Below are 27,780 nucleotides of genomic sequence, written 5' to 3' on the forward strand. Positions count from 1 at the left end.
GTTTGTGTTTTGGATAAAGAGGCCAATAATGCTGCAAAGTCGTGGAACATTCAGTCATCGGATATGGATTATTTCTCATTAGAATCCATTTGATCCAGCTAGCAATTTTAAATGACAGTGATTCATCCTTAGATCACCTCAGGCTTGGACAATCTAAATATTTTTTGCCGCATATCTGAAAACCAATATTTGTTAAATATGAACCAGTTCTGTCATGATCCCTTGAAACATATTGCTTAAATATGGACTGCTGACAGAAACAACAAAGACAAGCATCTCACTATCTACTGAATGTACTGCCGTTTTTATTCTGACAAGACATAAGACCTTGATCCTAAACCACAATGTTCCTATATATTCTTCAAAATAAACCCCTACTTCTTCTTTTAAAGAAATTTCCTTTAAACGGTTTCATCAAATATAGGTCATATGATAAGCACAAGTTGATTTCTAAATGAGTCAAATCTTCCTTTAAAATACTTTTTTTTAGTTTCAATCTGAGATATCTTGAGATTAGTGAATCAGTGCAGAATCAGTCAATCATATGATGTCCTATTTTCTTGGCAGGTGTGGTTTAAAACAATAGCAAAAGATTGACAGATCTTGCGCAACCATGGAATTTTCTTTTGCCATGGATTGTAACGAAGGCTAACTTCTCTTGAGAAATAAAGAAACAGAAATCAGCACGTTTGTCACCTCTGAATGCCTGTTAGAGTGGGAGGACAGTGTTGTATATGAGTCACTGATAAGATGCTTCAACCCTCTACAATTAACCAAAACTGCTCTTTAATTTCCTTATTATTTTCACTGTTAACTTAAAATATTAAAACATAATTCCTGAGCTTGTTTGACCATTGTCCACCCTATCTGACCAGTGGAATTAAAACAAGAGTTCAGGCAAAAATTTAAAGGGGTCATGACATGAGAAATCAAATTTGCCTTGATCTTTGAGAAATAAGAGGTCTTCATATCATTAAAACATCTTGCAAGTTTCATATCTAAAAAAGTCTTCTTCATTATAAACACCATTTATTTAATCAAGCTCCAAAAACAACTTGTTTGGAAAATGGGGGACTTGGGGTAAAAGGCATTTGCATATGCCTGCCTCCAGAGCAAGATATCAACGAATAGTTTTACATCATCTCACCATAGGCCCCGCCCACTGCCGTTGCGAGTGTCGCGTCAAAATAAAATAAAACCAATTATAATATCTGATGCTGTCTACACTGCATACAGTAAACAAATGCCCTTCACTTTACTCCACGCACTCGAGTCTGTCGAGAATAGGACAAATGGAAGAGTAAATAGATGGGTAAAGGAACATTCGCTTTGATGCGTCCTGTTTAAACAGCTCATTTGTTTATTTCTGTAGAGACTTCAGAAGGATACCAGTGTCAACAATTGGATGGTCTATTTTTAATGGCGTTCGGGATCGCATCGGAGGATTAAATGTTTGTTCAGAGAATTTGACTGCCCAGTGTAATGGAGAGTTTGCAAATAAACTTTTGTTGAAAGATGAAGTAGTCAGCTGTTTTGGATCTGACAGCAGCTACATCGAAAAAATCCTAAGTAAACGATTTCATAATGCTTTATCTGTAAATGACGGTTTTAAATGGATGTTTTCAAAACACTTACTCACGTTCAATAGCGAGTGGGCGTTGATACTGTTTCCTATGCAATGACGTTAGCAAATCATAAAAGTGGATATTTACTGACAACTCTTAAAGGAGCCGCCCCTTAAAAACTGATCATTTCAGACAGTGAATGAGGGTTAAATATAATTGTTTTTCCAAATCTTTATTAAAGTCCAACTGAAATCAAAATGGACCCTATTTACTTTGTTAGCGCATATTACTAGTCTTGTGGTGAACAATTAATCCGTGCAAGTTAAAACACGGAAAGAAATGTTTTGGCTTCGTAATCTTTAATCAAAATCTGAAAATGCCCCTCCCCTCTGCATTGGAGGACCTTCCCTGATGACGTATGCTTGACGGCTTGGGTTGAGAAACGCTTAACCACTCCCCTCAAATCGTTAGTCTGTAATGAGCGAGAGATGGAGAGGAGGAGCACTAGAGTAAAACCCTGCCCTCTGTTCAATATTCCTTTTCACTGGGAAATACGTCACAGCACTGGAGAAAAGTCGTTTGCAACTTCCGGTTCACGCGGACTTTAACATTATAAGTGAACCTCAAGGAACACATTAAAATAATTAAAAAATCCATGTCATGACCCCTTTAAATAGTGATCATCACTCATTACCTCACTGTAAAAAATGATCGTAATTTTAACGGTAAAAGACTGTAAAAATGCTACAGTGAAAAACTGTTAATTGGTTAACAGAAAGTTTCCGTACTATATACGGTAAATAACTGTGATAGATCTAACGGTACATTTAATGTAATTTTGCTGTAAAATACCGTTAAATTTACAGTTTTTGAAAGTGAAAAAGAACAAGACATTGTATAATTTACAGTGAAAAACCGTAAATTGGCATTCCCACAATTCCCTGTGTGACACTTCACATTTGATGTATTTTTGTTGAAATAATTGTTTCTTCATAGTTTTTTTTTTTTTTTTTTCTAATCAGTTATGTACATTAGGGTTTTATGTTACATTTAATGTTGTTAAATTAATGTTTATTGCATTTTTTAAATTTCATGTGTTACCATGATGGTGTTTAATGTTTGTGTGAATGACACTATGCAGCTTTTATAAATTAGTATTAACTATCTTGTGGAAGAGCTGCTTGTGATGAGCTTTGATTGATCATGTGACTCTCATCACTGCTGTGATTGGTGGTTATCAGTGTATTACAATGGTACAAAACAGATATTAATAGTTCAATAGGATGGTAAATTCACATTATATCAGATAATAAAATACGGTTTATTACTGTAAATTTTAAGTTAAGTCTGTAAAACCAATAACGTTGCTACCGTATTTTTGACGGTAAAGTTCTGGCAACCACAGCTGCCGGTTTTTTACCATAAAAATCACGGTTTAATTTTTACAGTGCTCATGTTGTTGACATTATTTCTACTGTGAAACAAAATGACACATTTTGATAAATAATCTTAATCTTTTCTCATAACCTCATGAACTTATGAAGTAAAAGTATTTCTATTTCATTTGTATGCTGCTGTGCCTTTAAGACTTTAATGTGAACCCCTTTTGTTTTGACATAAAATCAGTAATAGAACTTTGGGTTTGCTGTCAGCTCCAATACAGTTTCTAACAGCTCCATCCTTCAAAAACAGTTTGTTCGCCAAGTCCCGATTACATTTTGACAGTTTAAAAAAAACAATCCGTGCTGAAACAAAGTTTGCAGTGTGTTTTCGTAATTCGTAGCACATCAAATTATTTTATTTCAGAAGACGGAGAATTTCTTCATCATATAACTTCTTTAAAGTCAAGCAAAGCTTGGTAGTGCGCTCCTGAGCTGATGCAGAGAGGAAAAGTTCAACATTTTATGACATACTCCATCCAATACTTTGTTTTCCAGATGGTCACTCTTTTTGACAGCGCTATTAAAGAATGCGGTCTGGTGCATGTGAAGCTACGGTGAGTGGATTTTCAGTGCGTATGTTTGATTAGACTATACGTCACTATGCTTTCCAGGTCGAAACGACTGCCAGCTTCAGCCCTATCGTTCCATTCGCATAAAGGCTTACTCAGGCAGCTCAGCGTTTAGCCATTGGCTGCCCTACTTTCGGCCTCGGCTGTGAGAGTGAATGGACTAAATTGGATGGAAACGTTTTTACGCTGGGAACTCTGACCGTTCACCACAAGGCTTTTGGTTGGTCAGGCAGACACACGGGAAGATTACTTCTTTCTTTTGTGATGCAAGCGCTTACAACCCACTTCCTAAGGAAAATGCACAAGACACAACTGGGAGAATACTTTCTGAAGACAAATAGAAAATGGCAGGCTAGTTTTTTTTTCCGGATATACTGCAGTAGAAACCTACTTATAGCTTTATAGCTTTAGATGGCAAGGATAGAGTGAGTAACTTGAGACTCAGTTGATACCTTTCTGAAAAACTGCAGCTATAACCACATATGGGCAGTATTTTGATGTGGAGATAAGGGCTAATCTCAGATGTGCAGTGAGTTAGCCTAGTCAGCATGATCCATAGCACTTCATTTTGCAATGAAACACCTAAGGGTGTGTGTAAACAGTCATTAATTGTGTTCTGGTGGCCCCGCAGACAGTGTAAAAGATAAGACAACAGCATGTGGGTCAGAATTTACAGGTTTTTGCATCTCTGATGCCGCATATTAGCAAACGTGCTACATAGTGCTCATTTGTTAACATGCCTGGGCATGTAATTTTATTTTGTGTGCGCCCTTGTTAGGTACTTTCTCAAGGTGGCATTGTAAACTAAATTCAGAGAGTGAGACACCTAAAGCTGAGACTATATATCAAGTATTACATAACTGAAGAAATGAAAACCATCAGTCATACTTTCAAACAACTGGTTATCATCATTAGCGTTCAGGCATGATGCCCATGTGCATGTGATTAATGGTCACAACATGATCCATCTGCTTGTGGACCACTTCCCTTAATTACATCAAAGACAAGTCACCTGAAACCAGTAAAATTACGCAAACTTCTCTGAAAATGTTTATAACATCAACAGGGGGACTTCCTTAAAGACTTCCTGTAAGAGAACTACAAGAGGAAAGTTCTAAAAAGGGGGAACTTTTGATGAAACAGAAAGAGACTAATGAGTTACTAAAAGCAGATGACAGGATGGGTCATGACAGTTAAGCATGTGATATAACAAAAATTCAACAAGATACCATTTAAAAACATGTTTTTAAATGGTTATTATTGCTGGCCAATATTTTGAATATTCAAGCAAGATTAATTCTAAATAATTTTGCTGGTGATATAAAATTTAAAAACGTCATGCATATTTTAATATATATATACACAGTATATGTATATTCAGAAATTCTAATATGCTGATTTGGTGCTCAAGAAACATTTGTTATTATGCTCGGTTAAAAACATTGTTTAGGATTCTTTGATGAATAGAAAGTTCAAAAGAATTGTTTTGTAACATTATGAATGTCTTTACTGTCAATTTTGATCAATTTAATGTGTCCTTTCTGAATAAAAGTATTCATTTCTATAAAACGTCTTACTGACCCCAATCATTTAAACGGTAATGTAGAGATTGATTTTTAGATATCTTAATATATATTTTTAGATATTAGATACCAGATTGACCACCTCTACTGGATGTCATTTTGAAGAGGTCAAAGGTCACAAAAAGTCCTCACAATACAATTATGCTGTGATCCAGGTGTGTTTGAAATAACTTAATTCTTTGTTTGCATAAATCACACCCTCTGTCATCCATCATCTTAATCACAGACACCAGGCCAGCCAAAATCCCATGACCGGGGCATAAAGTATGAATATTCTAATGACTCAGTTACAAAACTTTCCCAATGGCTAAGATTCACACACACAAATGGATAAACACAAAGTGCAAGAACAGAACGACCAATATGCACAAATACAGATCTTCAGGTAACCTTGATCTGAACAGACTAAAGTATTGGAAAAATACAGCAGTACAATAAAATGGCCAATACTAAAATGCTGGTCCAATTCTAGCTTTCCGGATCCCTGCTTTGCACATTTTGTATGTCTCTCTTATCTGACATGCTCAGTTGATGGGTGGGTTCCATTCAACCTTAAGTGTGCTGTGTAGTGGACTTAAAAGTGTATTTTGCCATCACCGAAGCAGGTGTGATTATATGCGTGTAGGTGTAAAGTGCGTGAGATGCGACAGTTACAAGTCAACTATCATGATTACGGGTTAAATAAAAAGACCAAAAATATGTTTATTTTCATATTAACGATTCCAATGTAAATTTATCATTCAGTTTAGGGCTTTTGAATTTGACAGATTATATTAAAGGTATAGCGGAGGAAAAAATGCACATGCGCAACACTCTACCTGCTCCCGAGAGGGAACGCCTATTAAACGTGTGCATGAGAGAGCATGCACGAGCTAATCATAGCTTACATTAACTTTTACTAGCAGTGATTTTAAATGGATTTCTCCAAATAGCATGCCAAACTTTACTTGTCGAGTAGAAACTTCGCGACTGAGGCATCAGTGGGAAGCCCAACCTGTGTTTTGAGCGCACGCCATCGTGTGAATCGTGTGCACGAGCACGTATGACGGCCTTACATAAACATATCACCAGAATGATTGACACTTAGGAGGACCAATAGTCTTGATGATCCACCTGGAAAAAGAAAATCCTCCGCTATACCTTTAAGTGCAATTTATAATAAACTTTTATACAGATATGCATGTTTATTAAAGGGTTAGTTCACCCAAAAATGAACGTCCCAAACCCGTAAGACCTTCGCTCATCTTCAGAACACAAATGAAGATATTTTTGATGAAATCCAAGAGATTTCTGACCCCCCTATAGACAGGAACGTTATTACCTCTTTCAAGGCCCAGAAAGGTAGAAATGACATTGTTAAAATAGTCCATGTGACTACAGTGGTTCAACCTTAATGCTATGAAGCGACGAGAATACTTTTTGTGCGCAAAAAAACTAAAATAACGACTATATTCAACAATTTCTTCTCTTCCTTGTCAGTCTCTGATGCTGTCAAGTGAAGTGAACTTCAACAGATAGTCCGTGCTCAGGGAGTAGGGCGCAGTGAACACTGCGTAGGTAGGGACCTTGTCAGTTGGCACGCGCCCGAGTTCATGGAGCTTTCTTCTAAATTCAGATAATAGAGGCATAAAAAGTGTGCAGACCGGGGAGGCGCGAGGACTGGAATTGGCAACCCCTGGTTTACTCCATATGACCAAAATTTGTAGAAGATCTAATAAAAACTATTTGTTCAAAAATGTTTATGTTTTTACTAAAATCCGGGTGGAAATTTGGTTCCATACCATCAGATTTAAAATTATGAGTAGAAGTCGCTTTGGATAAAATGAATAAATGTGAATGTAAATGTAAATGTAAAATTGAACTGATGGTCGCGCAAGAGGGCTTGAGATACTAAACCCAAATTTGGTCAGAATGCTTTCAGCTTTTTAAAGCTTTGCTATATTTCATAAATGTCTCAACCTATATCTAATGCCATTAAGCAGCAAAGCAATCATAAGTAGCCGAATTAATGGAAAACAGAACCAAGTACAACAGACCAACTTCAGTGATTGCACACTGATTTCTCGTGTTTATGCCATTGAAAAAAAAGAAGAAGTAGACTCTTTCTAAACTTAATTTTCTGCGGTATAAATTGAGGCTATTTGCGCCGTTAATTGAACGCATCTGTGTCCGTCCTCTCCAGAAAGTGACCCAAGTGATGCATGGGACTTCTTATCATGTTTGCAGTGGCCCCTTTTTTACATGAAATGTCTTATTCTGGAAGGAGCATGTGTTTGTAATAAAAATGTCACGAAAGAAGAAAAAAAATACATGCACACACACATACCTTGAAATAATATAAACCATATGCCAACTACACAGGATGAAGCTGTAGCAATCGGTCACGCAGGATGACAGACTTTTGCTTTTCCAAGTCTAAAGTAAAAGAACCCTTTACACCTTAATATGAACTATGGTTTCTGTTGTTTTGATTTGGTGTGCACATTTATAAATGCAATCTTGCACATGTGGTGGTTTCCCACACACAAATCTTTCATGAACATGCACACAGACAAAACGCACACCATAGTGTAGTCTAACATGAAAAGGTGTTTTTTATGAATCCTTCCACTCTAAAAAAGCTTTGAATTACATCAGCCTTGTGTGTGCTGGCTGCCTCCAGTACCTCTTCATCTGAGCACCACTACATTCACTGTGGCTTTCTTTTTCTCTCTATCTCTTTCATTCTTTATGTCTTTCTCTTTTACAGGATCACCGATCTATTCACTAACAGAAAATATATCTCCACAGGATGTGAGCAGCAATGTCATCTTCTAGATAAGTAGAGACAAATCAAACAGGTAAGGGTAGGTACAGGTCTACTGCAATAAAGCTTAACTGAATGTGTTGTCTTGTTGTGGGTGTTGGATGTCACAGAGTATTCAGCATTCCCTTTGGAAAGGAGCTCTTGATTAAAAATTGAGAGCACATCTTTTGGGTCAAACTGATATTTTTTTAAGTATTAAATTAGGTATTTGAGATTTTAAAAAGTACATGTGGCTACTGTAATACAAACTGTCAAAACAGTAAAAAAATCCTGTTAAATTTACTGTCAAAAAATGGCTGTGGTTAAAAGAAATTCACCATAAAAATACAATGACAATGTTTCAAGTGAGACAGTATATATATATACACATTATATATATATATATATAACGAGGTGTTACAATATTTCAACGTATATGGTACAGTAAGGTAACCGAAATTGTTTGGCTATCGACATTCTTCAAACTATCTTCTTTTGTGTTCAGTATAACAAAAAATTGCATCCAGCTTTGGAACAACATGAGGGCGAGTAAATGATGACAGCATTTTGATTTCTGAGTGGACTATCCCTTTAATATAAGCACAAACAATACATAAAGCTTTTTTTTCTTTTAAACCATCTAGAATGCCCTTATAGACTGCCATTGTAAGTAAAATGCAAGCAAGTTTTTTGTTTGTTTTCAGCAAACGAATGACGAGTCAATGAGTTGCCTGTGATAAGCATGACATATGCAACCAATAGAGCTTAACTTGAATGGTATCCGGAACATTCCTTTAGAATATGATAGGAATACCAAGTGGATATAGCAACAGAAGCTTGTAATAACTATTGAACATAGTGACAATCTAGTAAGCTGAAACCCTTAGTGGTATCGATTGCTATTGAAGGAGGCTGTCTGACCTCTGTCTGACCTTGGGCTTGTGTGAATGTGTTCATTATGTTGCACTGCAAACTGATTTTTGTCATTACTGTCTACTGACAAGAGCCAGTTGATAGCAGTCACCACAAATATGTCTTTTTCCCTCGGAATGTTGTAATGTTGAATTGTAAACTTCAGTCTAGGCATTACATTGATAAAGATCCGGTCTTTTCTTTGGTCTTGGGCGCCTTTGTTTATCATGAACTTGCTGTGAGGACTGCTCGTAATCTCATTCTAGTCAGTAGGGAAATTTAGAAAAGATGTTTAGGGTATGTGCCGACATATACTCAAATACATTGCCGCAGGGCATTATCTGCAAGTTATTAAGGGTTTTTTATATACATATTTATTATTATTATTGACATGCTGACCTTGACTATCAATTTTTGTTTTGTTTTTTTACGACAAGAACACAGCTTCCCGCATGTTAGTTACTCCATTTGATTTGGCAGACTAAAGTTTATTTAAAATTACTTCACTAATTCTTATTAAGAAATAATTGAAAAAGCAGATAATGCCAAACTATATTTTCGCCCTAGAATTTCAAACATTTAATGAGATTTTTAACAATCTCAGGCACGGTTATAAGACCTTGACATTTTTGCCCCATAAAAAATTCAGAACTTGATCAAAACATTTTGGAATCATGAATCATGGTCTGTATGACTTCAGTTTTTTAATAAAAAAATTTATTAAAATTAAAACGTCAGAAAATAATAAATTATTTAATTTAAATAAATGAATAGATCTACATTAAAAAAAATGAGTGTCACGTTATTAACCCAGTATGTTGTCTATGAGTGAGTGTATGTGTGTGTTTGTGTGAATGTGGGTGCCCTCACTCCTGCCAGGCATCCATATGTGTGTCTGTTTATTTACAAGAGCTGGAATGTGTGCATGTGTGGGTGAATCCGCACACACTTGTGCTCGAGTGAGAAGCACGGTGTGTAATGCCCAGCTCATTATGTTTCATAGCTCAGTAAATTTTGATGAATAGAGAAGTGTTCCTCTCTCAGGACCTGCCACATCGGTCATGCTGAGAGCCATCTGTGCGATTGGGCTAGCTCTCATACATGCTACATCACATGCCTACCCAAGATCATCCTCTGTACTTTTCACTCTCTAATGTATCTATTGTCATAAACACAAAAGTTTAACTGGCAGGACAGAACAAGTGTCAGAGTGATGAAACAGAAACTAAAAAAATCATGTGAATGAGTCACTTTCGTCTTCTTCTTCTTATTAAAATAATATTAGTATACAATATACTGTCCACTTCTTATAATTTTAATTAGTCTCAAACTTGATTATAATGTAGTGACGTTATCTATATATAATGCAAAATGTATCATTAAATAATATATAAAAAAATTAGGGTTATAAAATAATATTAAAAATAATACAAAAGTATCATTATTATATTGTTGTTGTTATTAAAATATATAATTTTTGCCTGTCTATTTGTAATTTTAATGATTTGCTTTAAACATATTCAGTCATTTATTGTAGTGCCCATTATCTATGCAAGTATGCAACTAAGAAAATAATCAAAAATATAATATATAAACCATCTGAGGCTTTAATTTCCATTAAAAACTATTTTGTCATAATTCTATGTGTCATATATTTACCATGACATAAATACTGTCATGTCATATATGTATTGTGACATAAAATGTGTCATTCGGAGAGATGAGATATTGGTCATCCACCCAACCTTATGATGACCTTTAAAATACATCATTGTGCAATTTTGGAATGCACATTAAACTTCCTCTTGCTTTGAGTTAAATTGTTCCCTATAGACTCAAGTTAGGCAGATATCTCACCCCAGGAGATGTCTCTGTGTTGTTACCTTTGCATTTTATCTGTATTGTCTTTTACTGCTGGACTGCTACACTGCAGAATGCAAATTCCGTAGTGATGTTATCATACATTTTCAGCAAAGTCTGTGGGCAGAGAATCGGATGGCCAAGAGCCTTCAGAAGATCCTGGAAAAAAATGAACACAGCACTGCCTGCATTCTTCTGAGACAAGAACTCATTTGTCTGAGAGATCAGTCAAGACATCAATGGATTTTGAATGTGACAAATTGAATTGAGTCATTAAGATCAGAATCAACTGATAGGCCTGGCTTTTAGAATTCCGACTACGATTGTTGATTCCTGACAGATAAAAATAGACATGTGTTTAAAGTATTAAAGCACTAATCTGTGAAACCAAGACTCCACTGTTACCTCATCCTCCAACATTACCATTAATTGTTCTAATGCCTCCAGCAAACCCGCCACAAAAGAAATCCCTGACACCCAAAGCTCCAGACAGTAAAGAACCTGCTGTGTACTGGGGCAGCCTGGTACAACTAGAGCCGTGTCATGCTTGGGCTCCCTAACACTGCCTCCATTAACACACACACAAACATACACTAAAATACCCTCAGTGCTTGGCACAGAACACACACAGGCACACAACAGCCCTGGTAACCCAAAGCAGGCCACCTCTGCAACTGAACCAACTGCCTCCACATCTAAACCACAGCAGGGCAGGCTGGAGGAAGCTTACAGATTGCATTATGGGACGCATGTAATGCAGTTATGCATATTCAAGGAAATGAAGAGGTTGTGTAACAATTGCATGTCTAAAATGTATGCTTATTCTAACTCTAACAGAATTTAATGGGGAAGAAGACTCTGTGTTTCTCAAAATAAACCCCTAGTGCAATTAAAACAGCTCTCCAGAGAATAACAAAGGCTGGGCTATTACCCGTCTTGAAATCACCCTTGAGGAAGAAATGTGCCTTACTATGGAGGAGATGTAATCTCCTCGTAATTAAGTTTGTTGAAACGCTCACCTCTTAATCTATGCAAAATGAGGCATTCCGACAGAGGTGAGAGCACTCTGTAATGGGATACTGACGTCTGTCCATTATGTCCATTACAACTAATCTGAGATTCCTTCGTTTCGTCATTCATGAAGACTTTACTTGATATATGGTGATGTGTATAGGTTAGTATGTGTGTGGACACCAATAGACTACAGTAGAAAAACCCCTCTGCCAGGCAGCTGTATTAAATCAATGACATCATCACTCTCGTTGGTGCTGCAATACTGTCAAGTCCAAACTGTTGCGCAAGCATTATTGGAAGTTATACATTGAATAGTCCCTTTGCTCCAGGGTTAATCACTTGGATTATGTTATCCTGCATGTAAACTTCAGCCTGGAAACATTCTGGATGACACATTCATAAGGACCATTACCATAACTGTACAAATGATACATTAAGAGGAACAAGATGGTACTGTGAGCTGATTGCCCATGGAAAATGCAGCTGAGCTTGGTATTAGAAATGAACCACTCCCTAACACATCATTAAATTATACACAAGGCACACACAACAAAACTATATCTAATGTCTAATACGTCCAAGCACACATAAATCAAAGCACATCCCAGATAAATTAAGTTATACCTTATCGCTGAGGGCCAGAAATCATAATTACCGTATTTACATGCACCTTATTTTGCAATTAAGGTCCATATTCTGGCATCCGTAAAAGAAAATTAAGTATGATCTTGCCATTTATTATGCTCCAATCTTAGTCATTTTTAACAGTAACTCAATCAGCTCATTAAATCCCATTCATGTCCTTAACAATAAAACGGAATGAGCTAAATTAATTTTTGTGCATGGAAATGCAGCCAATAACCAATTTTACATGCACATCTTCAATAGCTTGACATTTCACAACCATCTTTAACCTGAATATTGGCATAACCTGGCAATGGCAATGATGCTTACATAACCAGAATGTATGACCACCAAATTCTGATTAATAATGTAATATTCTTGTGCACGTAAACACAGCCATTGAGGCTGTGTAATAATATATACACATAGATGATGTCAGTCTCTGGGCAATGGGCCCAAAAATTAATGTCACTGACATTATGAACATCATAGCCAGTTACGATTTTTCCATCAGTTCCAGCACCACATTACAATAATTAAAATCTGAAAAGAACGTGAGACATAAAAACATAAGTGTTTGCCCTGTCCCAGAATAAAACAAGAAAAACTATCTGTTAATTTTGTGAGACTGTTGAACTGCTTTTGAAGTGCAGAACTTACCATTGGCATTTTTCCCACATGTGAGATGCTGATAGGGCAAAAGGAGGCCGTACAACTCCGCATCATTGCTCAGAGCCTGCTCAAAGGATTCCAGTGTAAATTTGGGAATCCCGTTATCCTTCTCCACCACCGAGCTATTCAACACCCGGGTGAACACCTCTCGAAAGAGGCTCTCCATACAGGCGGTCAGGTATATAGCCGCATGCTCGTGGACGCGCACCGCAACCCTGCCGTCCACCATCCACCTGAAGAACTTCCCCACGGAGAAGACCAAGCCGCATCTCTCCGATTTCCCCCGGCTGAATTTATCCTCGGTGCTCATGTTGTACATGGACAGCGCGCTGAGCGATGAGGCGATGCAATTGACCGAGATGGTCCACGACAGTATCATCTTGATGGCACTTTGGACTTCGTATTTGGTACACTTGCCGTAGCGCAAACTCAGCCGCTGCGCTTCCCTGGCGATCCTCACCAGCGCGCGGCTCACGAGCGCGGAGAGACGCGCCAGCAGATCCGCGGACACGGTCCCGAATCTCAACTCTTCCTCCTTGTTGAGCGCGTTCTCCACCTCCCCGAGGCTCCAGGGCACATCCTCAAGCTCGGGAAGTTTCGCACAGTGTCCGGAACACTCCAGGGTCTCGCCGTCTTCGGCCAGGACGGTGTTGACGGTGTCTAGGCTGTTGTGTCGACTGCGCATGGAGTCGGTCAGATGCCAGCAGTGCCCTCCATGCGCATAGGAGATGTGCGCCTCGGAGCAGCACAGAGACAAGCTGGATGACCTGAAGGAGTCCGCGGCTCCACCGTAACCCGAATCCAGCGTCAAATCCTCCAGGGTCCTCACGGATTTACCCCTTGTTGCCATAACTGTACTTCATATTGTCCACAAGGTTGAAAGCAAAAAGAAACGTTCCTTTGTAAACAAACGCCACTGCTTGACGGTTTTATCCTGTCCACTGTTATTGGAAAGGCATAGGCGAGTTTCCAAATTGTTGCGTTCACTGTTGTAAATGCGCCCCCAACTTTGAAGGAGCAGTGGCGTTATTATGGCACACACCAGTGTGTTTGAAGGCTGTGAAGCGTCAGTTGGAGGAGGAGCCACATACAGTACTGCATCCAATACGCTTAAGGGACCATTGCTGCGTACAGTTGCTTTTGAATGTGCACGGTACTGCATGATGCACTTCTGTTGATTTGGAGATCTTCTCTAAAAATATGGAGAGATGTCAGACAGTACAAGAATGAAACTGCCATTTTGATACCCACTTGCATAAAGTATTATCATTTCTGAGGAATTTCCCTGTGTTGTGATATAAATATCATAGCAGATCATAGACAGACAGATATAGATAGATAGATAGATAGATAGATAGATAGATAGATAGACAACATATAGATAGATGGATAGATAGATAGATAGACAACATAGATAGATAGATAGATAGATAGATAGATAGATAGATAGATAGATAGATAGACAGACAGACAGAACATATAGATAGATAGATAGATAGATTTTTCCTTTAAAATGTAAAGTGGCAATTAACTACATTTATTATCGACTTGTTCATTAAAATCCACTTTTTTTACAACTTTCAATTCTCTTTAACTATATCATTTAAAACTATTTTGACTCTGATCAGATAAAGCATTTCATTTACTGAGAATACTATCAGTAAATCAACTATAATAGGTCTCTGGAGTGGAAACAGAGCTTTAGATATAGTGATCTTAAGTGGCCAAAACAAATAGATAGACTTTATACAACTAGTAGTCAGCATGCATGAAACTGCTCCGATCCAGTAGACCAAGCAGGGCAGCATGTTTAAAGGGGAAAAAAGCAAGGGATCAAATGAACACCTGTCCTCTTCCCCATTCTCCCTTTCAGATGGGGCTCAGAGTAACGAGATTCCTGCTCATTAATAATAAAGAGTATGCATAATATATTAGTCATCTTGAATGGAGGGTTCTTGTAAACTTCACTCCCAGAGTCTGTAAAGGTCATATGTTTTCAATGTAAAACTAAAGACAGAATTTGCGCATCAAGTACTCCTTATTTTCCAAGTAGCTTTGACGAATGCAGTAACTGTTTGGCACCAAGAAAAACACTTTAAAATAGTTAAGACTTTTATGTTTAAAGACTGAAGAATACAGCATGAATCAGTAACTGTATCATAAGAAAGCTTATGACACTTTTCGACTTGAAATACACTTCACCGTTTAAGTATTTTCAACTTGGCTTTGATAAAAAGGGGACCATATTTTACTCAACACTGACCTCTTCGGACAACACCCCTTCAGAAACCTGAGACTAAAAGGGAAACAACAGTTTGAAAGCTGTTTTTGCCAAGAGTATCAAAGACACTGAACCTCATAGTTTCATTACAATTTTATTTTTAAATCTGATTATTAATTTGTATGTCATAATCAACGAGTATCAGATCAATGAACTTTCACTTGAGATATGCACTTGAATTAGCATAAATTGTTATGATAGACTGCCATCTAGTGTTCAACAAAACTTCAACCAAACCATCATGTCTTATTCACTCAACAAACTGAGCTCAGACATGAGTCAGTGGCATTACAATTAAACTCATTCACTTGAAATCTGTCAATAATTTTATAAGGGATGAAAGATATATGTTATAGCTGGTTGACAATTAGGTCTGTCCAGACTAATTTCAATGATTAACAACTCAAATGAAAAGCAGTAGGCTAATTTTAAATCAGCAGTAATGTAGTAGCAGAAAGGCTTGAACTTTTAAAGATGAACTGCCTCATTTATTTTATTGTACGTTAATGTTCTAAAGGCAAGTGCAAACCTAATCAATAAACTAATTGTGTCTTGGATCAATGTAGTAGTTCCCACTGTGAATTGCAATGTTTTTCTCTCCCCACACTGATCAATATAAAGAGAGAGGCCTTCTGTGCGTCAGATGCCATGTCACTTAATGTTAAAACTGCTACTGTATAAAGATCTTTCAACCAGGCCATTCATTGCCTCCAAATACAAGATTTGTACCAAATGCGCTTTGCTGATGTTAAGAAAAGTAATAGCAGATTGAAGCACGATAATTCTTTGCAACATATTAAGCTACATTAATATACAACAAAGTAATCAAACATTTCCACTGTTGTTGCCCAAGAAAAAGATGTGTCTACTTTTTATGACAACATGCCCCAATAATAGGGCATATGAATTACATTCTATGAGGTTAGTTGGACACAAAGGAACCTGCCAGACTATTAGAGTCTTTGCAGCTAATTTTAGACAGTACAAACAGTTGTAAAACACAACTTTTAAAACATGACAACTTACCCTGACCAAGCATTTATGACTGACACTCTCTAGTCCTGTTTTCACAATTAGTTGTTGCCTCAATGTATGCCAGTGTGGTTTTATTGTATATAAAATGACTGTATGTAATTTTATGGCGTATGTAACTGCATGTTATTAGTTATTAGACTCAAAATCTAGCCAGTCAACTAGCCCCAGTCACCACTAAATTATACAATTATAATATATTATTAGATTGCTACTAGTTTACCTTAAAGTTTAAGTGAAATTGTGGCCATACTATTCTATACACTTGAAGTGAATTACGTCCTACCACTAGTGCAGAAATATGTCTCATAATAAAACCCATCTGTTCCCTTGTACTTCTGTTCATGTGCCTATCCGGGTACTCACACTTTGTCCAATCAGAATCGAGCAGTAACAGGGTCACAACAAGCTTTTCCTATGTATTTATCTAAATGCACTATTATTTTAAGTGGTCATTGTGTATCGTGGTCGAAGTTAATCGAGAACGCGCCACTGACTTCACAGAACTAATCGAATCTGACAGTGAAAGAAAAGTGCGGGTTCGCGCGAGCACACCGCAGAAACGTGATGTTCTAATACGTGTGCGGGCGGATCTGACCAATCAGCTGCGTAGGTGCCAGTTTGCGTCAATGAGTGGGTGGAGTCGACTAATGGCTGACGGTTCACGGGGTGAACTCGGGTGAACTAAAGGACAACAATCGTTTAAATATTCGTGTCTAGTCGACGCTCATATTGTTATATGGAGGGAACGTACGCTTACATATGGATATAATCTTAAAAAAACATGTATTTAATGTTGTAGGAAAAAGATGTTAAACGGCTGTCTTCTCGTGTCCATGTTGACGTTCGCGTGCTTGCTTTGTTGAGGATTTCCTATGAGTGTTTTTTTATATTATTCCGTCATTTTACAGTAACGTTAGTGTTGACTGTTTTGTCACGCCGTATATTCTGGACACACTCTAAATTTGCTGAGGCACGCGCATTGTGTCAATCACAGCGTGTGTAAAGCAACTAACGACGACACGTTATATGATTTTTCGCTGCGTGATTCATTATCCAGCTTCAACATGGGAAAAGTTTTTCTTGAACAAGGCTGAAGAAGACGTCACCGGATCTACTTTTTTTTTTGTTTTTTTTTTTTTTTTACATGGATTGAGAAGTCTGGTGTTGCCTAGTTTGGGAGTAGCTGGAGCATTCGTAAACTCACAGGGGACTGCAGTTCATTTGGAGTAATGGTTGTCAATACGATCCACTGGTTCAGAAAGGGCTTAAGGCTCCATGATAACCCATCACTGCTGGACTCTGTAATAGGAGCTGATACCCTGAGATGTGTTTACATACTGGACCCCTGGTTTGCAGGATCGTCCAACGTGGGAATCAGCAGATGGAGGTGAGTTTCCTTTGGATCAGACAGAGGACAGAGGGGATCAGACATTAGCACGTATGATAAGCCAAGTAGTCTATACTTATGTTTATACTACGTAGTACGTACATGTTATAACTAGTAAGTTAGGGTTAGTGTAGGTTTCCCTTGTAACTATTCATTAGGGACTAGTAATTTAACTGACAAGCATCTGTTAAATTAGTCTCTAGTCCTTTGCTAGTACTAGGCACCATCCCTGAAGAGACAAATAACTAGTCCAATGGAAAATTAGCTATTAAATTCTATTGCTTATTTGAATACATTTTTACAAGGCATGAATACTAGTATACAGTACATGTAATACATATAATTACCTAATGAGTAATTTCTAGTAATAATGGAATTGGCACCAACAACAAGTGGAATACATACTTGTCTGTAGTGAACAGTTATTATCTGAACCATGCACTAGTAAACTAGAATAGTTACTTGCTGTGACTAAAAATAAGTATTAATACAGTTTCTGGTTAAATTGGAATGGGTACCAGCAACAACTGGAATACATAGCCTAGGCTACTACTAAAGTGAAGTGAAATACCACAGATCCACATTCAGTGGCATAAATTATACAGTTATATAATTATATTATATATAATACTATACTCAATCACTAGCACCTCTCCCTTATTCCTTATTATATATACTGTATATACACTAATCAATGCTAATATTAATTCTCTATTTACATAGTGAGTGTGACTAGTACTATTCCATCTATAATTTATAGTGAAATTGAATAAAGATACTAGTCACTATTGGATCACTATTAACAAAATAAAATGTTAAAACATTAGTGATGGTGATATTTGCATGTTTTTTTACCCCAATGTTTTTAATGTTGAAAAAAATCTTTGGATGAGATGATTTTAAGACTTGAATTGGGTGCAGGTCTGCATCTGAATGTTGAAAATTATCTCTCGTGTCCTCTGTCATATTTTGTCGAAATATGAATATAAAATCTGTAAGCTGTGCCATTTTATTTAATTTAATTCTCTCTCTTTTTAATATACTCTCTTAGCTGTAAGACCAGCTTACTTTTAAATAAAAAATGAACTTGTCAGCCATGAATAGCCCTCTTTTATGTAGTTATTTAATAAATAAAATAAAAATCGTATTAAGTTTATGTTGGTTTAGGTACGTTTTGGGATTGTTTGCCATTTTGTAAGGATTAATAGAGTAAATTCAGACTATTGCAGTAAGAAACTGCCATATGGCCTTTTGTTAGTGCTGGACAGATGTATCTAGTGTACTTTGTGGTGGGACATCCTGGAGCAGTCACCCTCATAGCAGAGTTCTGATGTAACGTACAACTCAGCCAACTCTCCTCTCCACCGGTGCAGGATGTGAGGAAGTAGGTCAGTGTGTCAGTATATGCTATTACCTCATTTCCCTGTCAGCACTGACCTACTTGTCCTTCTCCTTCTAACAGCATCTCGCCCACATTATGCCACCACTTTTCTTTAAAGTTGCTAAACTATAATCAAAATTATAACCCTGCAAAGGCTGGTCACGTGTATAGGTTCGTTGTCACACTCATTTGTACTGTACCATCTTTACAATGCAAATGCAGATCAGGAACTGCATCTGAAGTGATTTATGCAGAAGCATAATTTCATTTTAAATGGTAAATATGTATTAAATCTGAAACTATAAAGTCTTAAATATGAAATGCATGCCCTGTCATTTTCAGAAAGGATTGAAATATGGTGAAATGTTTGTTGATAAAGTATGGATACTTTTTTTTTTTTTTTTTTACATATTTAGTAAACACTTAAAGGACAAGACTGTGTATAAATTTGAATGATTTGATTTAATTCTACAGAATCGAACAGTACCGATCAAAAGTTTAGGGTCGGTAAGATTTTTTTCTCTTTTGGTCACTTAGGCTGCATTTATTTGATCCAAAATAAAGTAAAAACTAATATTGTGAAATATTATAATGATTTAAAATAACTTCTATTTTAATATATTTAATAATGTCATTTATTCCTGTGATGCAAAGCTGAATTTTCAGCATCATTACTCCAGTCTTCAGTGTCACATGATCCTTCAGAAATCAGTTTGGCCAAGAAATATTTCTTATAATCAATTTTGAAAACATGATTTTTGTGGAAACTGATTTTTTTTTTTTTTTTTATGAATAGAAAGTTCGAAAGAACAGTATTTATTTGAAATAGAAATCTGTTGTAACAAATGTGTTTACTGTCTTTTTTAACCAATGTAATGCATCCTTGCTGTTGCTGAATTATTTTTATTTTTATTTTTAAATCTTACTGACCCCAAACATTAATGTATGCCTAGTAAAATTTGTGCTGGAAAACACTAAACATTTGCTGGTGTAGCATACTTTCTGGTTTATGCTGGCTTATGTTGCACAAGCCAATATGTGTTTGCATATGCAGATACATTGAAATGGCCTTGACCTGGTGGCCGGGACGTGCTGTAGCGGATCAGACGTCTCGAGTAAGGGTTGCAGACAGGCTCAACTGGATGCTACTAATATACAGTCCCACAAGAGGGAACTCTAGTCTGCTGAACACACACAACTCTAGCTCAGCCTCAGACAGGATTATACCCTTATTACATTATATATTTAGTGCAGCCAAAAAGAAAATCATGCATACTATTTTAAAATGTGTCCAGTGTTCATTTCATTATTGATTCAATCCAGGTATAAGTGGTTTTAACTGGGTCATTCAACAAAACGGTGACTGTTAAAGTAAGCTGAAATAAAACAACTAAAAACCCCACAGCCTTGGAAAACTGGATAAATGAGGTAGACTCATTTAAGAGGCTCAAAAGTATTGTAAATGATTTAAGTCTTAAATACTCCATGGGCATTTTTAAAAAGAATGAGTAAAAATATTCTTAATCCTCATCCAGCAAATCGCATATGACTGGAAGAGTCATGCAAATGTATTGGTTAAAATGAGTGGGATCCCTGAAGAACATTCAGCTTTTAAAACTGGAATCCTGAAATGTAACACTTTTTGGACAATGAGGGGCCTTGGAATTAAAAAGGTTGAGAAACACTAGTGTAGCAAACTACTAAATAAGCTAAATGTATTTCTGCTAAGGTTTCACTTTCTATTTTAAGAAATATTTGGCATTCTGAACACAGCCCATGTAATACAGGATGCTTTTCATAGTTCGTTAGTGCCCTCTGCTGGACTCTTGCTTTGACTGCAAGAATGTCAGAAAAATCCCTCTTTTGTTGCTGCAAGAAATTAAAATGAATAACTATGTCTATCTAAAGTACTGTTTTATTTGCTCATCACTGACTGTTGAAATTAAATGTTGATTGATTATTCTTTCTGTTACAGGTTTTTGCTGCAGTGTCTTGAGGACTTGGACGCCAGCCTTCGCAAACTTAACTCTCGCCTCTTTGTCATCAGGGGACAACCCACGGATGTCTTTCCAAGACTATTTAAGGTCAACGAACAGACCGCTTGAGACTAGTCAACCGTTTTCTGTAAAGCCAGCACATGACTTGCTATGTGTGTTTATGCTGTGCCAAATATTTGATTCGCCTCTCTTTTTTTTCTGCTTAGGAGTGGAAAATCAGCCGGCTGTCATATGAGTATGACTCCGAGCCCTTCGGGAAGGATCGTGATGCAGCCATTAAGAAGCTGGCCAGTGAGGCAGGGGTGGAAGTCTTCGTCAGGATCTCCCACACACTCTATGATCTGGACAAGTAAGTGTATCTAGTCATTGCCATATGCCCATATGACTCCCACGTAGTTGCCTGCAGTCCTGTGGGAAGCTGTTACCCATCATGTCTGGTATTTAACTCTTTATTGAGAATGTCATGAAGACAGATATTGAGAGATCACACAGATACAGCGTTAAATTAATCTGTCATTTGAATGTCAAAAAGTGCTAAATATTCTAATACTAAAATAAAAAATACAGAACACAGACAAACCACGGTCTAAATATACGTCGTCTGCCAGCCACAATAAAATTGTGACTTGTCACTTCAACCTTTCCGAACTTTATGAAAGATTATTTTATCAAAGCTTCAAATGGCGTGTGTGAGGAATTGGAAGCTTGCAGAATAAGGGTGTTTCTAAAACACACTCGGCGTCATCGCTCATTTGGTTAGAAACAGCTCAGAATCATTGGAAAGAGAATTGCGATGCATGGAATTTTTTTTTTTTTTTTTTTTTTTACCCCTAATATTAAATAATATATTACATTTCACTTTTTTTGTATTTTTTTTATATATATTTTCAATTTCTGAATTTATGTTTACATTAATACTTGATATTGTGGTTTGATACTTGAAAAAATTGTTACTTTGTATCTTTAGTTGTTAATTTGTTTGTTATATTGCCTGTATCTTTTTTATTAAACAGTGTTTACTCAATGTTTTAATGTAATTTTATATTTATGTTAATATATATAATGTTGCCTGTGTGTTCAAAAGCATAATAGCTTTTGCTGTATTGAGAAATCATGCAAGTTCTTTTTATTGGCTTTGAATTTTGATATCTTGACAACACTAAAATCCGATAATATTGCTTATAGATCCTAATCACAAACTCATGCGTGTCTCTAGGATTATAGAGTTAAACGGAGGACAGTCTCCTCTCACCTATAAACGATTTCAGACGCTCATCAGCAGAATGGATCCTGTGGAAATTTCAGCGGAGACTATCACGGCTGAAGTCATGGGCAAATGCGTAACACCCATCAGCGAAGACCATGATGACAAGTTTGGCGTACCCTCACTGGAGGAGCTCGGTGAGACACCCGTGTTCCTTAAATTTTCATTGTGTGCATGTGTCTGTTGTAGATGAGATTTTGAATCAGTATATGTGGCTTCAGGTTTTGAAACGGAGGGGCTGTCAACAGCTGTGTGGCCTGGTGGAGAGACTGAAGCTCTGACTCGATTAGAGAGACACCTTGAGAGGAAGGTAAGCATCTACTCTGTTACATTGTCTTACAGTTATAAATACAGATCAAATATCCATATTTATAACTTTAATAAACTATAATCACTGGCTTCCGGTAACGGCCGTAACGAGTCTAGTTCCTGCAGAAGAGTGAACTCTGATCAGACGCATGACGTATTTACGAACACGGAAGCACAGAGTCATTCCCAATCACTTTATTTAGCACTCATGTAAGCTACGTTCGGATTCGTCAGTTGGAATGATTTGAAACAAATGTGTCTATGTAAACGTAACTATTGATAATAATAAAAAATGTTTCTTAAGCACCAAATCAGCATATTAAGCCCCTTTCACACAGAGATTCCGGAAAATACACGGATAAAGTGACCCGGGATTTGACCCGGGTTCATTTGATTTTGGTTCATTCACACTACCAGTGATTTGCCGGAATCAGAGAGTGCGTTCACACACAACCCGTAAAAATCCTGTAAAGACACGTGACATCAACGTGACATGTAATGTCTCAGCAGCGTCTTCAGTTTGCTTATGAGCTGCGATTTCTCTCTCGAGAAACCACGCTTGTGCATTTTTTTCTCTGATTCGATCATAAACTTGCGCATTACGTACCGTTTCACAGCTGGCGAACGATCCCGGCTTCAGCGTCATCACTACGACACGGCATTATTACGGCTTTTGTTCACACAGCGCGCGTTCCGGAACTTAACACGGCAATGTTACTAGGTCCCCAACCCGGCATCGATCCCGGCATCAATCCCGGGTCATGTTTGCGTTCACACAGAAGGCGTTCTGGCAATTTGCCGGCAATTTCCCGGGTTCAAAGCGCTGTGTGAAAGGGTCTATATTAGACTGATTTTTGAATGATCGTGTGACACTGAGTAATGATGCTGAAAATTCAGCTTTGCCATCACAGGAATAAAATATATAAAATCGGTTTTACTTAACGTTCACAATATTACGGGATTTACTGTAACATAAGAGATTTCTTTCAAAAACATAAAATCTTATTGACACCAACGTTTTGGTGGTATGTGAACTACTTCCTAAGGTTTTTTTCTTTTCTTTTTTTGCAGGCTTGGGTGGCTAATTTCGAGCGTCCCAGAATGAATTCTAATTCCTTGCTGGCCAGCCCCACAGGCCTGAGCCCTTACCTCCGGTTTGGCTGCCTATCCTGCAGACTTTTCTATTTCAAACTCACAGACCTCTACAGAAAGGTAAAGAGTACAACACTGTCTTACTCTGACATTTAAGGCACTATTCATCATTGTCATAATTGATTGTAACTAAGATCATAAGTGGCTGACAAGTTATTCTCATACTTTTTTCTCCTGACTTTTCGATCGCAGGTCAAGAAGAACAGCGTCCCACCACTGTCCCTTTACGGTCAGCTGCTCTGGCGTGAGTTCTTCTACACGGCTGCCACTAACAACCCACACTTCGACAAAATGGAGTTTAATCCCATCTGCGTGCAGATCCCGTGGGACAGGAATCCCGAAGCCTTGGCGAAGTGGGCTGAGGGCCGGACTGGTTTCCCATGGATTGATGCCATAATGACCCAGTTGAGGCAGGAGGGGTGGATCCACCATCTGGCCAGGCACGCTGTTGCTTGCTTCCTCACTCGTGGAGACCTGTGGATCAGCTGGGAAGAGGGCATGAAGGTACTGCCATCAGTAGCTCTATTTCCATCTAAAGTTGCAAATTAAAATTATGCGCAAAACTGGAATATTGTATAAAAAAAAATTTGCTTTGTATGTGAAATCATAAAATTCGCATAAAATAGGTGGATGGAAACATAGTGCTCTGGATTTCATTAAAAGATCTGCTGTTGCTTTCTGCATTAGAATCTATATTGATATTATGTTTGTTTTCAAAGGTGTTTGAAGAGTTGTTGCTGGATGCTGACTGGAGCGTCAACGCAGGAAGCTGGATGTGGCTCTCATGCAGCTCATTCTTCCAGCAGTTCTTTCACTGTTACTGTCCGGTGAGCTTCGGTCGACGTACCGACCCTAATGGAGACTATATAAGGTGCCACTCAGTCTTAACCCTTGTTTACATACTAATATTTAGTTCACTGTAAATTACAAGTTTGGTTAAAGCTGTTTATTATTATTATTATTATTATTATTACTACAGGCGGTATTTGCCCATATTGAGGGGCTTCCCTGCCAAATTCATCTATGAACCTTGGAATGCCCCGGAAAGTGTTCAGAAGATCGCTAAGTGCATAATTGGAGTGCACTACCCCAAACCCATGGTTAATCACGCTGAGGCCAGCAGGATAAACATCGAGCGAATGAAGCAGATTTACCAGCAGCTGTCCTGCTACCGGGGCCTTGGTAAGAAAACTCTTAAAAACTCTAGCTTAACTATTGAACTTTTAGTTTTACTTGAGAGTCCATTTGTTGATTGATATGTCAAATTAAATGCCATTGTTTAGCTGTGAGATCTTGGGTTTTAATGGATCTTCTCGTAATGCTTGTCAGGCCTCCTTGCAACTGTTCCATCCAGCACAGCCAACAATGGAGATGGTAATGGAGCAGGTCCTTCCTCAGCAGACAACTTACAGGAGAGCACTCACATTACAGGTATGACATTGTCATGCATCTTAAATTTCTATAATTAAATTATTTCTATAAATAATTTATTGTGACTTTTGTAGTTGGACTCAATTGGACTCATACCCGGTTTTAGTTGTGATGGTGTCTCAGTCCACAATACATTCACACAGGTGTTTTAGGAAACCAATCAAATTGAATACTACTAATAATATTAAATAATAATAAAAGATAATTAATATACTTAAGGGGTTCACAAACCCCTGTTTTTGTAAAACCCTTTTGTAAAATTGTGCACTTTTATTCATTATGTGTATTATTGGCAGTTTGGATACTTTCAGTCGTTTGTGTTGAAATATTTTCCCTTTATTTACCAGTGCACCCATCAAGAGCAAGTTCTCAACCAGAGTTCCTCTTTCCTTTACCTTTTACAGTGTCATGTGATCAACAGCCTGTCAACAGTGTGCAGCCACAGCTAGGTGTGTATTGACACAGATGCTTGGAAATAAAATAAATGCTGCTTACATGTGAAGTGTGAACCAGTTCATAGGCTGCTTGAATACCATGTCTTTCTTTCCAAACCAGGTCACTCAGGTGGTGATATCGTTGGACAAGTTCACAAACAGTTACAAAGAGGTGAGTTCTGTCCAAACCATCTCAGAGGACTCGTAACAGACTTTCATATCAAGCTGTTTTGAACCACAATGCAGTTTTGTCTTACTGTGGCATAAAATTTAATTGAACGACTCCATACTGTGTTTTTTTTTTCTTCTGTTTTTTCTCAATGACAGACTTGTTTAAACACACAACTTCCATTGAAAAGAAGGGATTATCATGTTTGTAAAGGATTATGTTGACGAAAGCACAGACTTTTCAAAATCAGTGCTATTCATCTGTGGACAGTTACACTACTGTTCAAAAATTTTGGGGCAGTAAGATTTTTTTTAAAATGTTTTTGAAAGAAAACTCGTGCTTACCAGGGCAAAAAAAAAAAACATTTAAACAGCAATACAGGTGGAACTCGAAAAATTTGAATATCGTGCAAAAGTTCATTTATTTCAGTAGTTCAACTTAAAAGGTGAAACTAATATATTATATAGACTCATTACAAGCAAAGTGAGATATTTCAAGCCTTTATTTGTTATAATTTTGATGATTATGGCTTACAGCTTATGAAAATTTCATAAGCTGTTTTTTCTATTTTTAATATATTTTCAAATGTGACGTATTCCTGTGATGTTAAAGCTGAATTTTCAGCATCATTGCTCCAGTCTTCAGTGTCACATGATACTTCATTGATTGCTAAATATTTTAGTGAAAACCATGATGTTTTTTTTCAGGATCCTTTGATAAATAGAAAGTTCAAATGAACAGTATTTATTTAAAATCAAAATCCTTGTGTCCAAATGAAGTCTTTACTGTCACTGATCAAATTAATGCATCCTTCCTGAATAAAAGTATTACTTTCTTCTTTAAAAAAAAAAACTTACTGACCCCAAACTTTTGAATGCAACATATATAACAAAATATATAACCTCACATGCTGTTTTTGTGTGTGTGTGTGTGTGTGTGTGTGTGTGTGTGTGTGTATGTATGTGTGTTTAGGAAGTGAGACAAGCACTTTGAAGCGACATAGTGAAGAACAAGCATCAGAACACGCTTTGAAGTTTCAGAGGCAATATAGTTACTAGCCACCACGAAAGCAAGGATATACACACACCTCTCTTCTAGTGATGGGACCTGTGGCATGATGGACAGCGTGTCCGCATGCCCGTTATCAACCAATCCACGCTTAGCTTTGCCCTTTATGCTTTGGCATGGTGTCATTCTGCTTGTAAAGCTTGAGTTTGCGTTGAGGTCAAGCGTGGAGGTACGTTTTTTTCCAGCTGTATGTTGATGAATTGTAGAGGAAAATATTTTGTAGTATTTATGCAAATAGTATTTATCCTACTGTCATTCATCGGTTTCTCTTTCCAAGTGTGTATATGTTGCATACCATTTGATGTCCCTTTGTGCAATGTTATCTGATTGTTTTGGCAATAACTGTTTTAAACAATTCTATATAATATTAAGAGGGATTTATTTGGAAATGTATACAATCCCCCAATTGAGAATGTTTCAACTAGTTGCTCTTTGGCAAGTCAAAGAATTTGATTGATCTAAATGTTCAATTGTAATTTATAAATAGACACATTAACATGTCTGTTAAGTCCAGAGCAAAAATCTGTATATTATTTTGTCAGATTTGTGCTTTTTGTAATGGAGTAACTATATCAATGAGGCCTTTCGCTCTTAAGCACAAGTGGATTTGTTTCAAGACGATTACTGGAAAACCAGGCCTATTATGTATATAAACGTATACTGTAAGTAATTCAGTCTGCAAAACATTGTACATAACTTTTTCTTGCTTATTTACAGACTCGCTGTTATATTTTTTTATATGAGATTTTTTTGGGATTGTTGTAATGTCTTTATAAATCACCATTAAAATATGATAGACCTGTTAGTAAATTGCAATTATTATGAGATGATTGGGAATTAATAGCT

The 27,780-nt window shown here is 37.2% G+C and overlaps 2 protein-coding genes across 4 annotated transcripts in view; one reads left to right on the forward strand and one right to left on the reverse strand.

Annotated features, from left to right (window-relative positions):
- Positions 1-14,059, reverse strand: part of btbd11b (BTB (POZ) domain containing 11b) — a 71,568-nt gene extending 57,509 nt beyond the window's left edge. Inside the window, exon 1 of one of the 2 annotated variants that reach the window (XM_084409883.1) lies at positions 13,015-14,059. In XM_084409883.1, the coding sequence (XP_084266009.1) occupies positions 13,015-13,876 (862 nt within the window). In that variant the 5' untranslated portion in view covers positions 13,877-14,059. The remainder of the gene's footprint in view (positions 1-13,014) is intronic. The other variant, XM_084409882.1, reaches the window with a different exon arrangement.
- A 2,886-nt stretch (positions 14,060-16,945) lies between these two features.
- cry1b (cryptochrome circadian regulator 1b) lies at positions 16,946-27,740 on the forward strand. Of its 2 annotated transcripts, none has more exons than XM_084409946.1 (13): positions 16,946-17,729; positions 21,086-21,194; positions 21,314-21,456; positions 22,324-22,508; positions 22,593-22,681; positions 23,752-23,892; positions 24,025-24,336; positions 24,552-24,703; positions 24,812-25,014; positions 25,162-25,263; positions 25,611-25,712; positions 25,819-25,869; positions 26,839-27,740. In XM_084409946.1, exons 1-13 carry the CDS (start codon positions 17,572-17,574, stop codon positions 26,922-26,924), a joined length of 1,833 nt encoding a protein of 610 aa, XP_084266072.1. In that variant the 5' UTR covers positions 16,946-17,571; the 3' UTR covers positions 26,925-27,740. The 2 variants fall into 2 exon arrangements, with proteins under 2 accessions (XP_084266072.1, XP_084266073.1); XM_084409947.1 differs by having other exon boundaries at positions 16,965-17,729; positions 25,668-25,712; positions 26,839-27,738.
- The last annotated feature ends 40 nt before the right edge of the window (positions 27,741-27,780 follow it).

The sequence above is a fragment of the Rutilus rutilus genome (genome assembly GCF_951802725.1).
Source record: "Rutilus rutilus genome assembly, chromosome: 5".
NCBI lineage: Eukaryota > Metazoa > Chordata > Actinopteri > Cypriniformes > Leuciscidae > Rutilus > Rutilus rutilus.

Bases quoted from the DNA above. Each gene is read 5' to 3' on its own strand.
- cry1b (XM_084409946.1), top strand. From the start codon at position 17,572: ATGGTTGTCAATACGATCCACTGGTTCAGAAAGGGCTTAAGGCTCCAT. The intron at 17,730-21,085 runs GTGAGTTTCCTT...TTTCTGTTACAG, and splicing joins GTGGGAATCAGCAGATGGAG to GTTTTTGCTGCAGTGTCTTG. The intron at 25,015-25,161 runs GTAAGAAAACTC...AATGCTTGTCAG, and splicing joins GTCCTGCTACCGGGGCCTTG to GCCTCCTTGCAACTGTTCCA.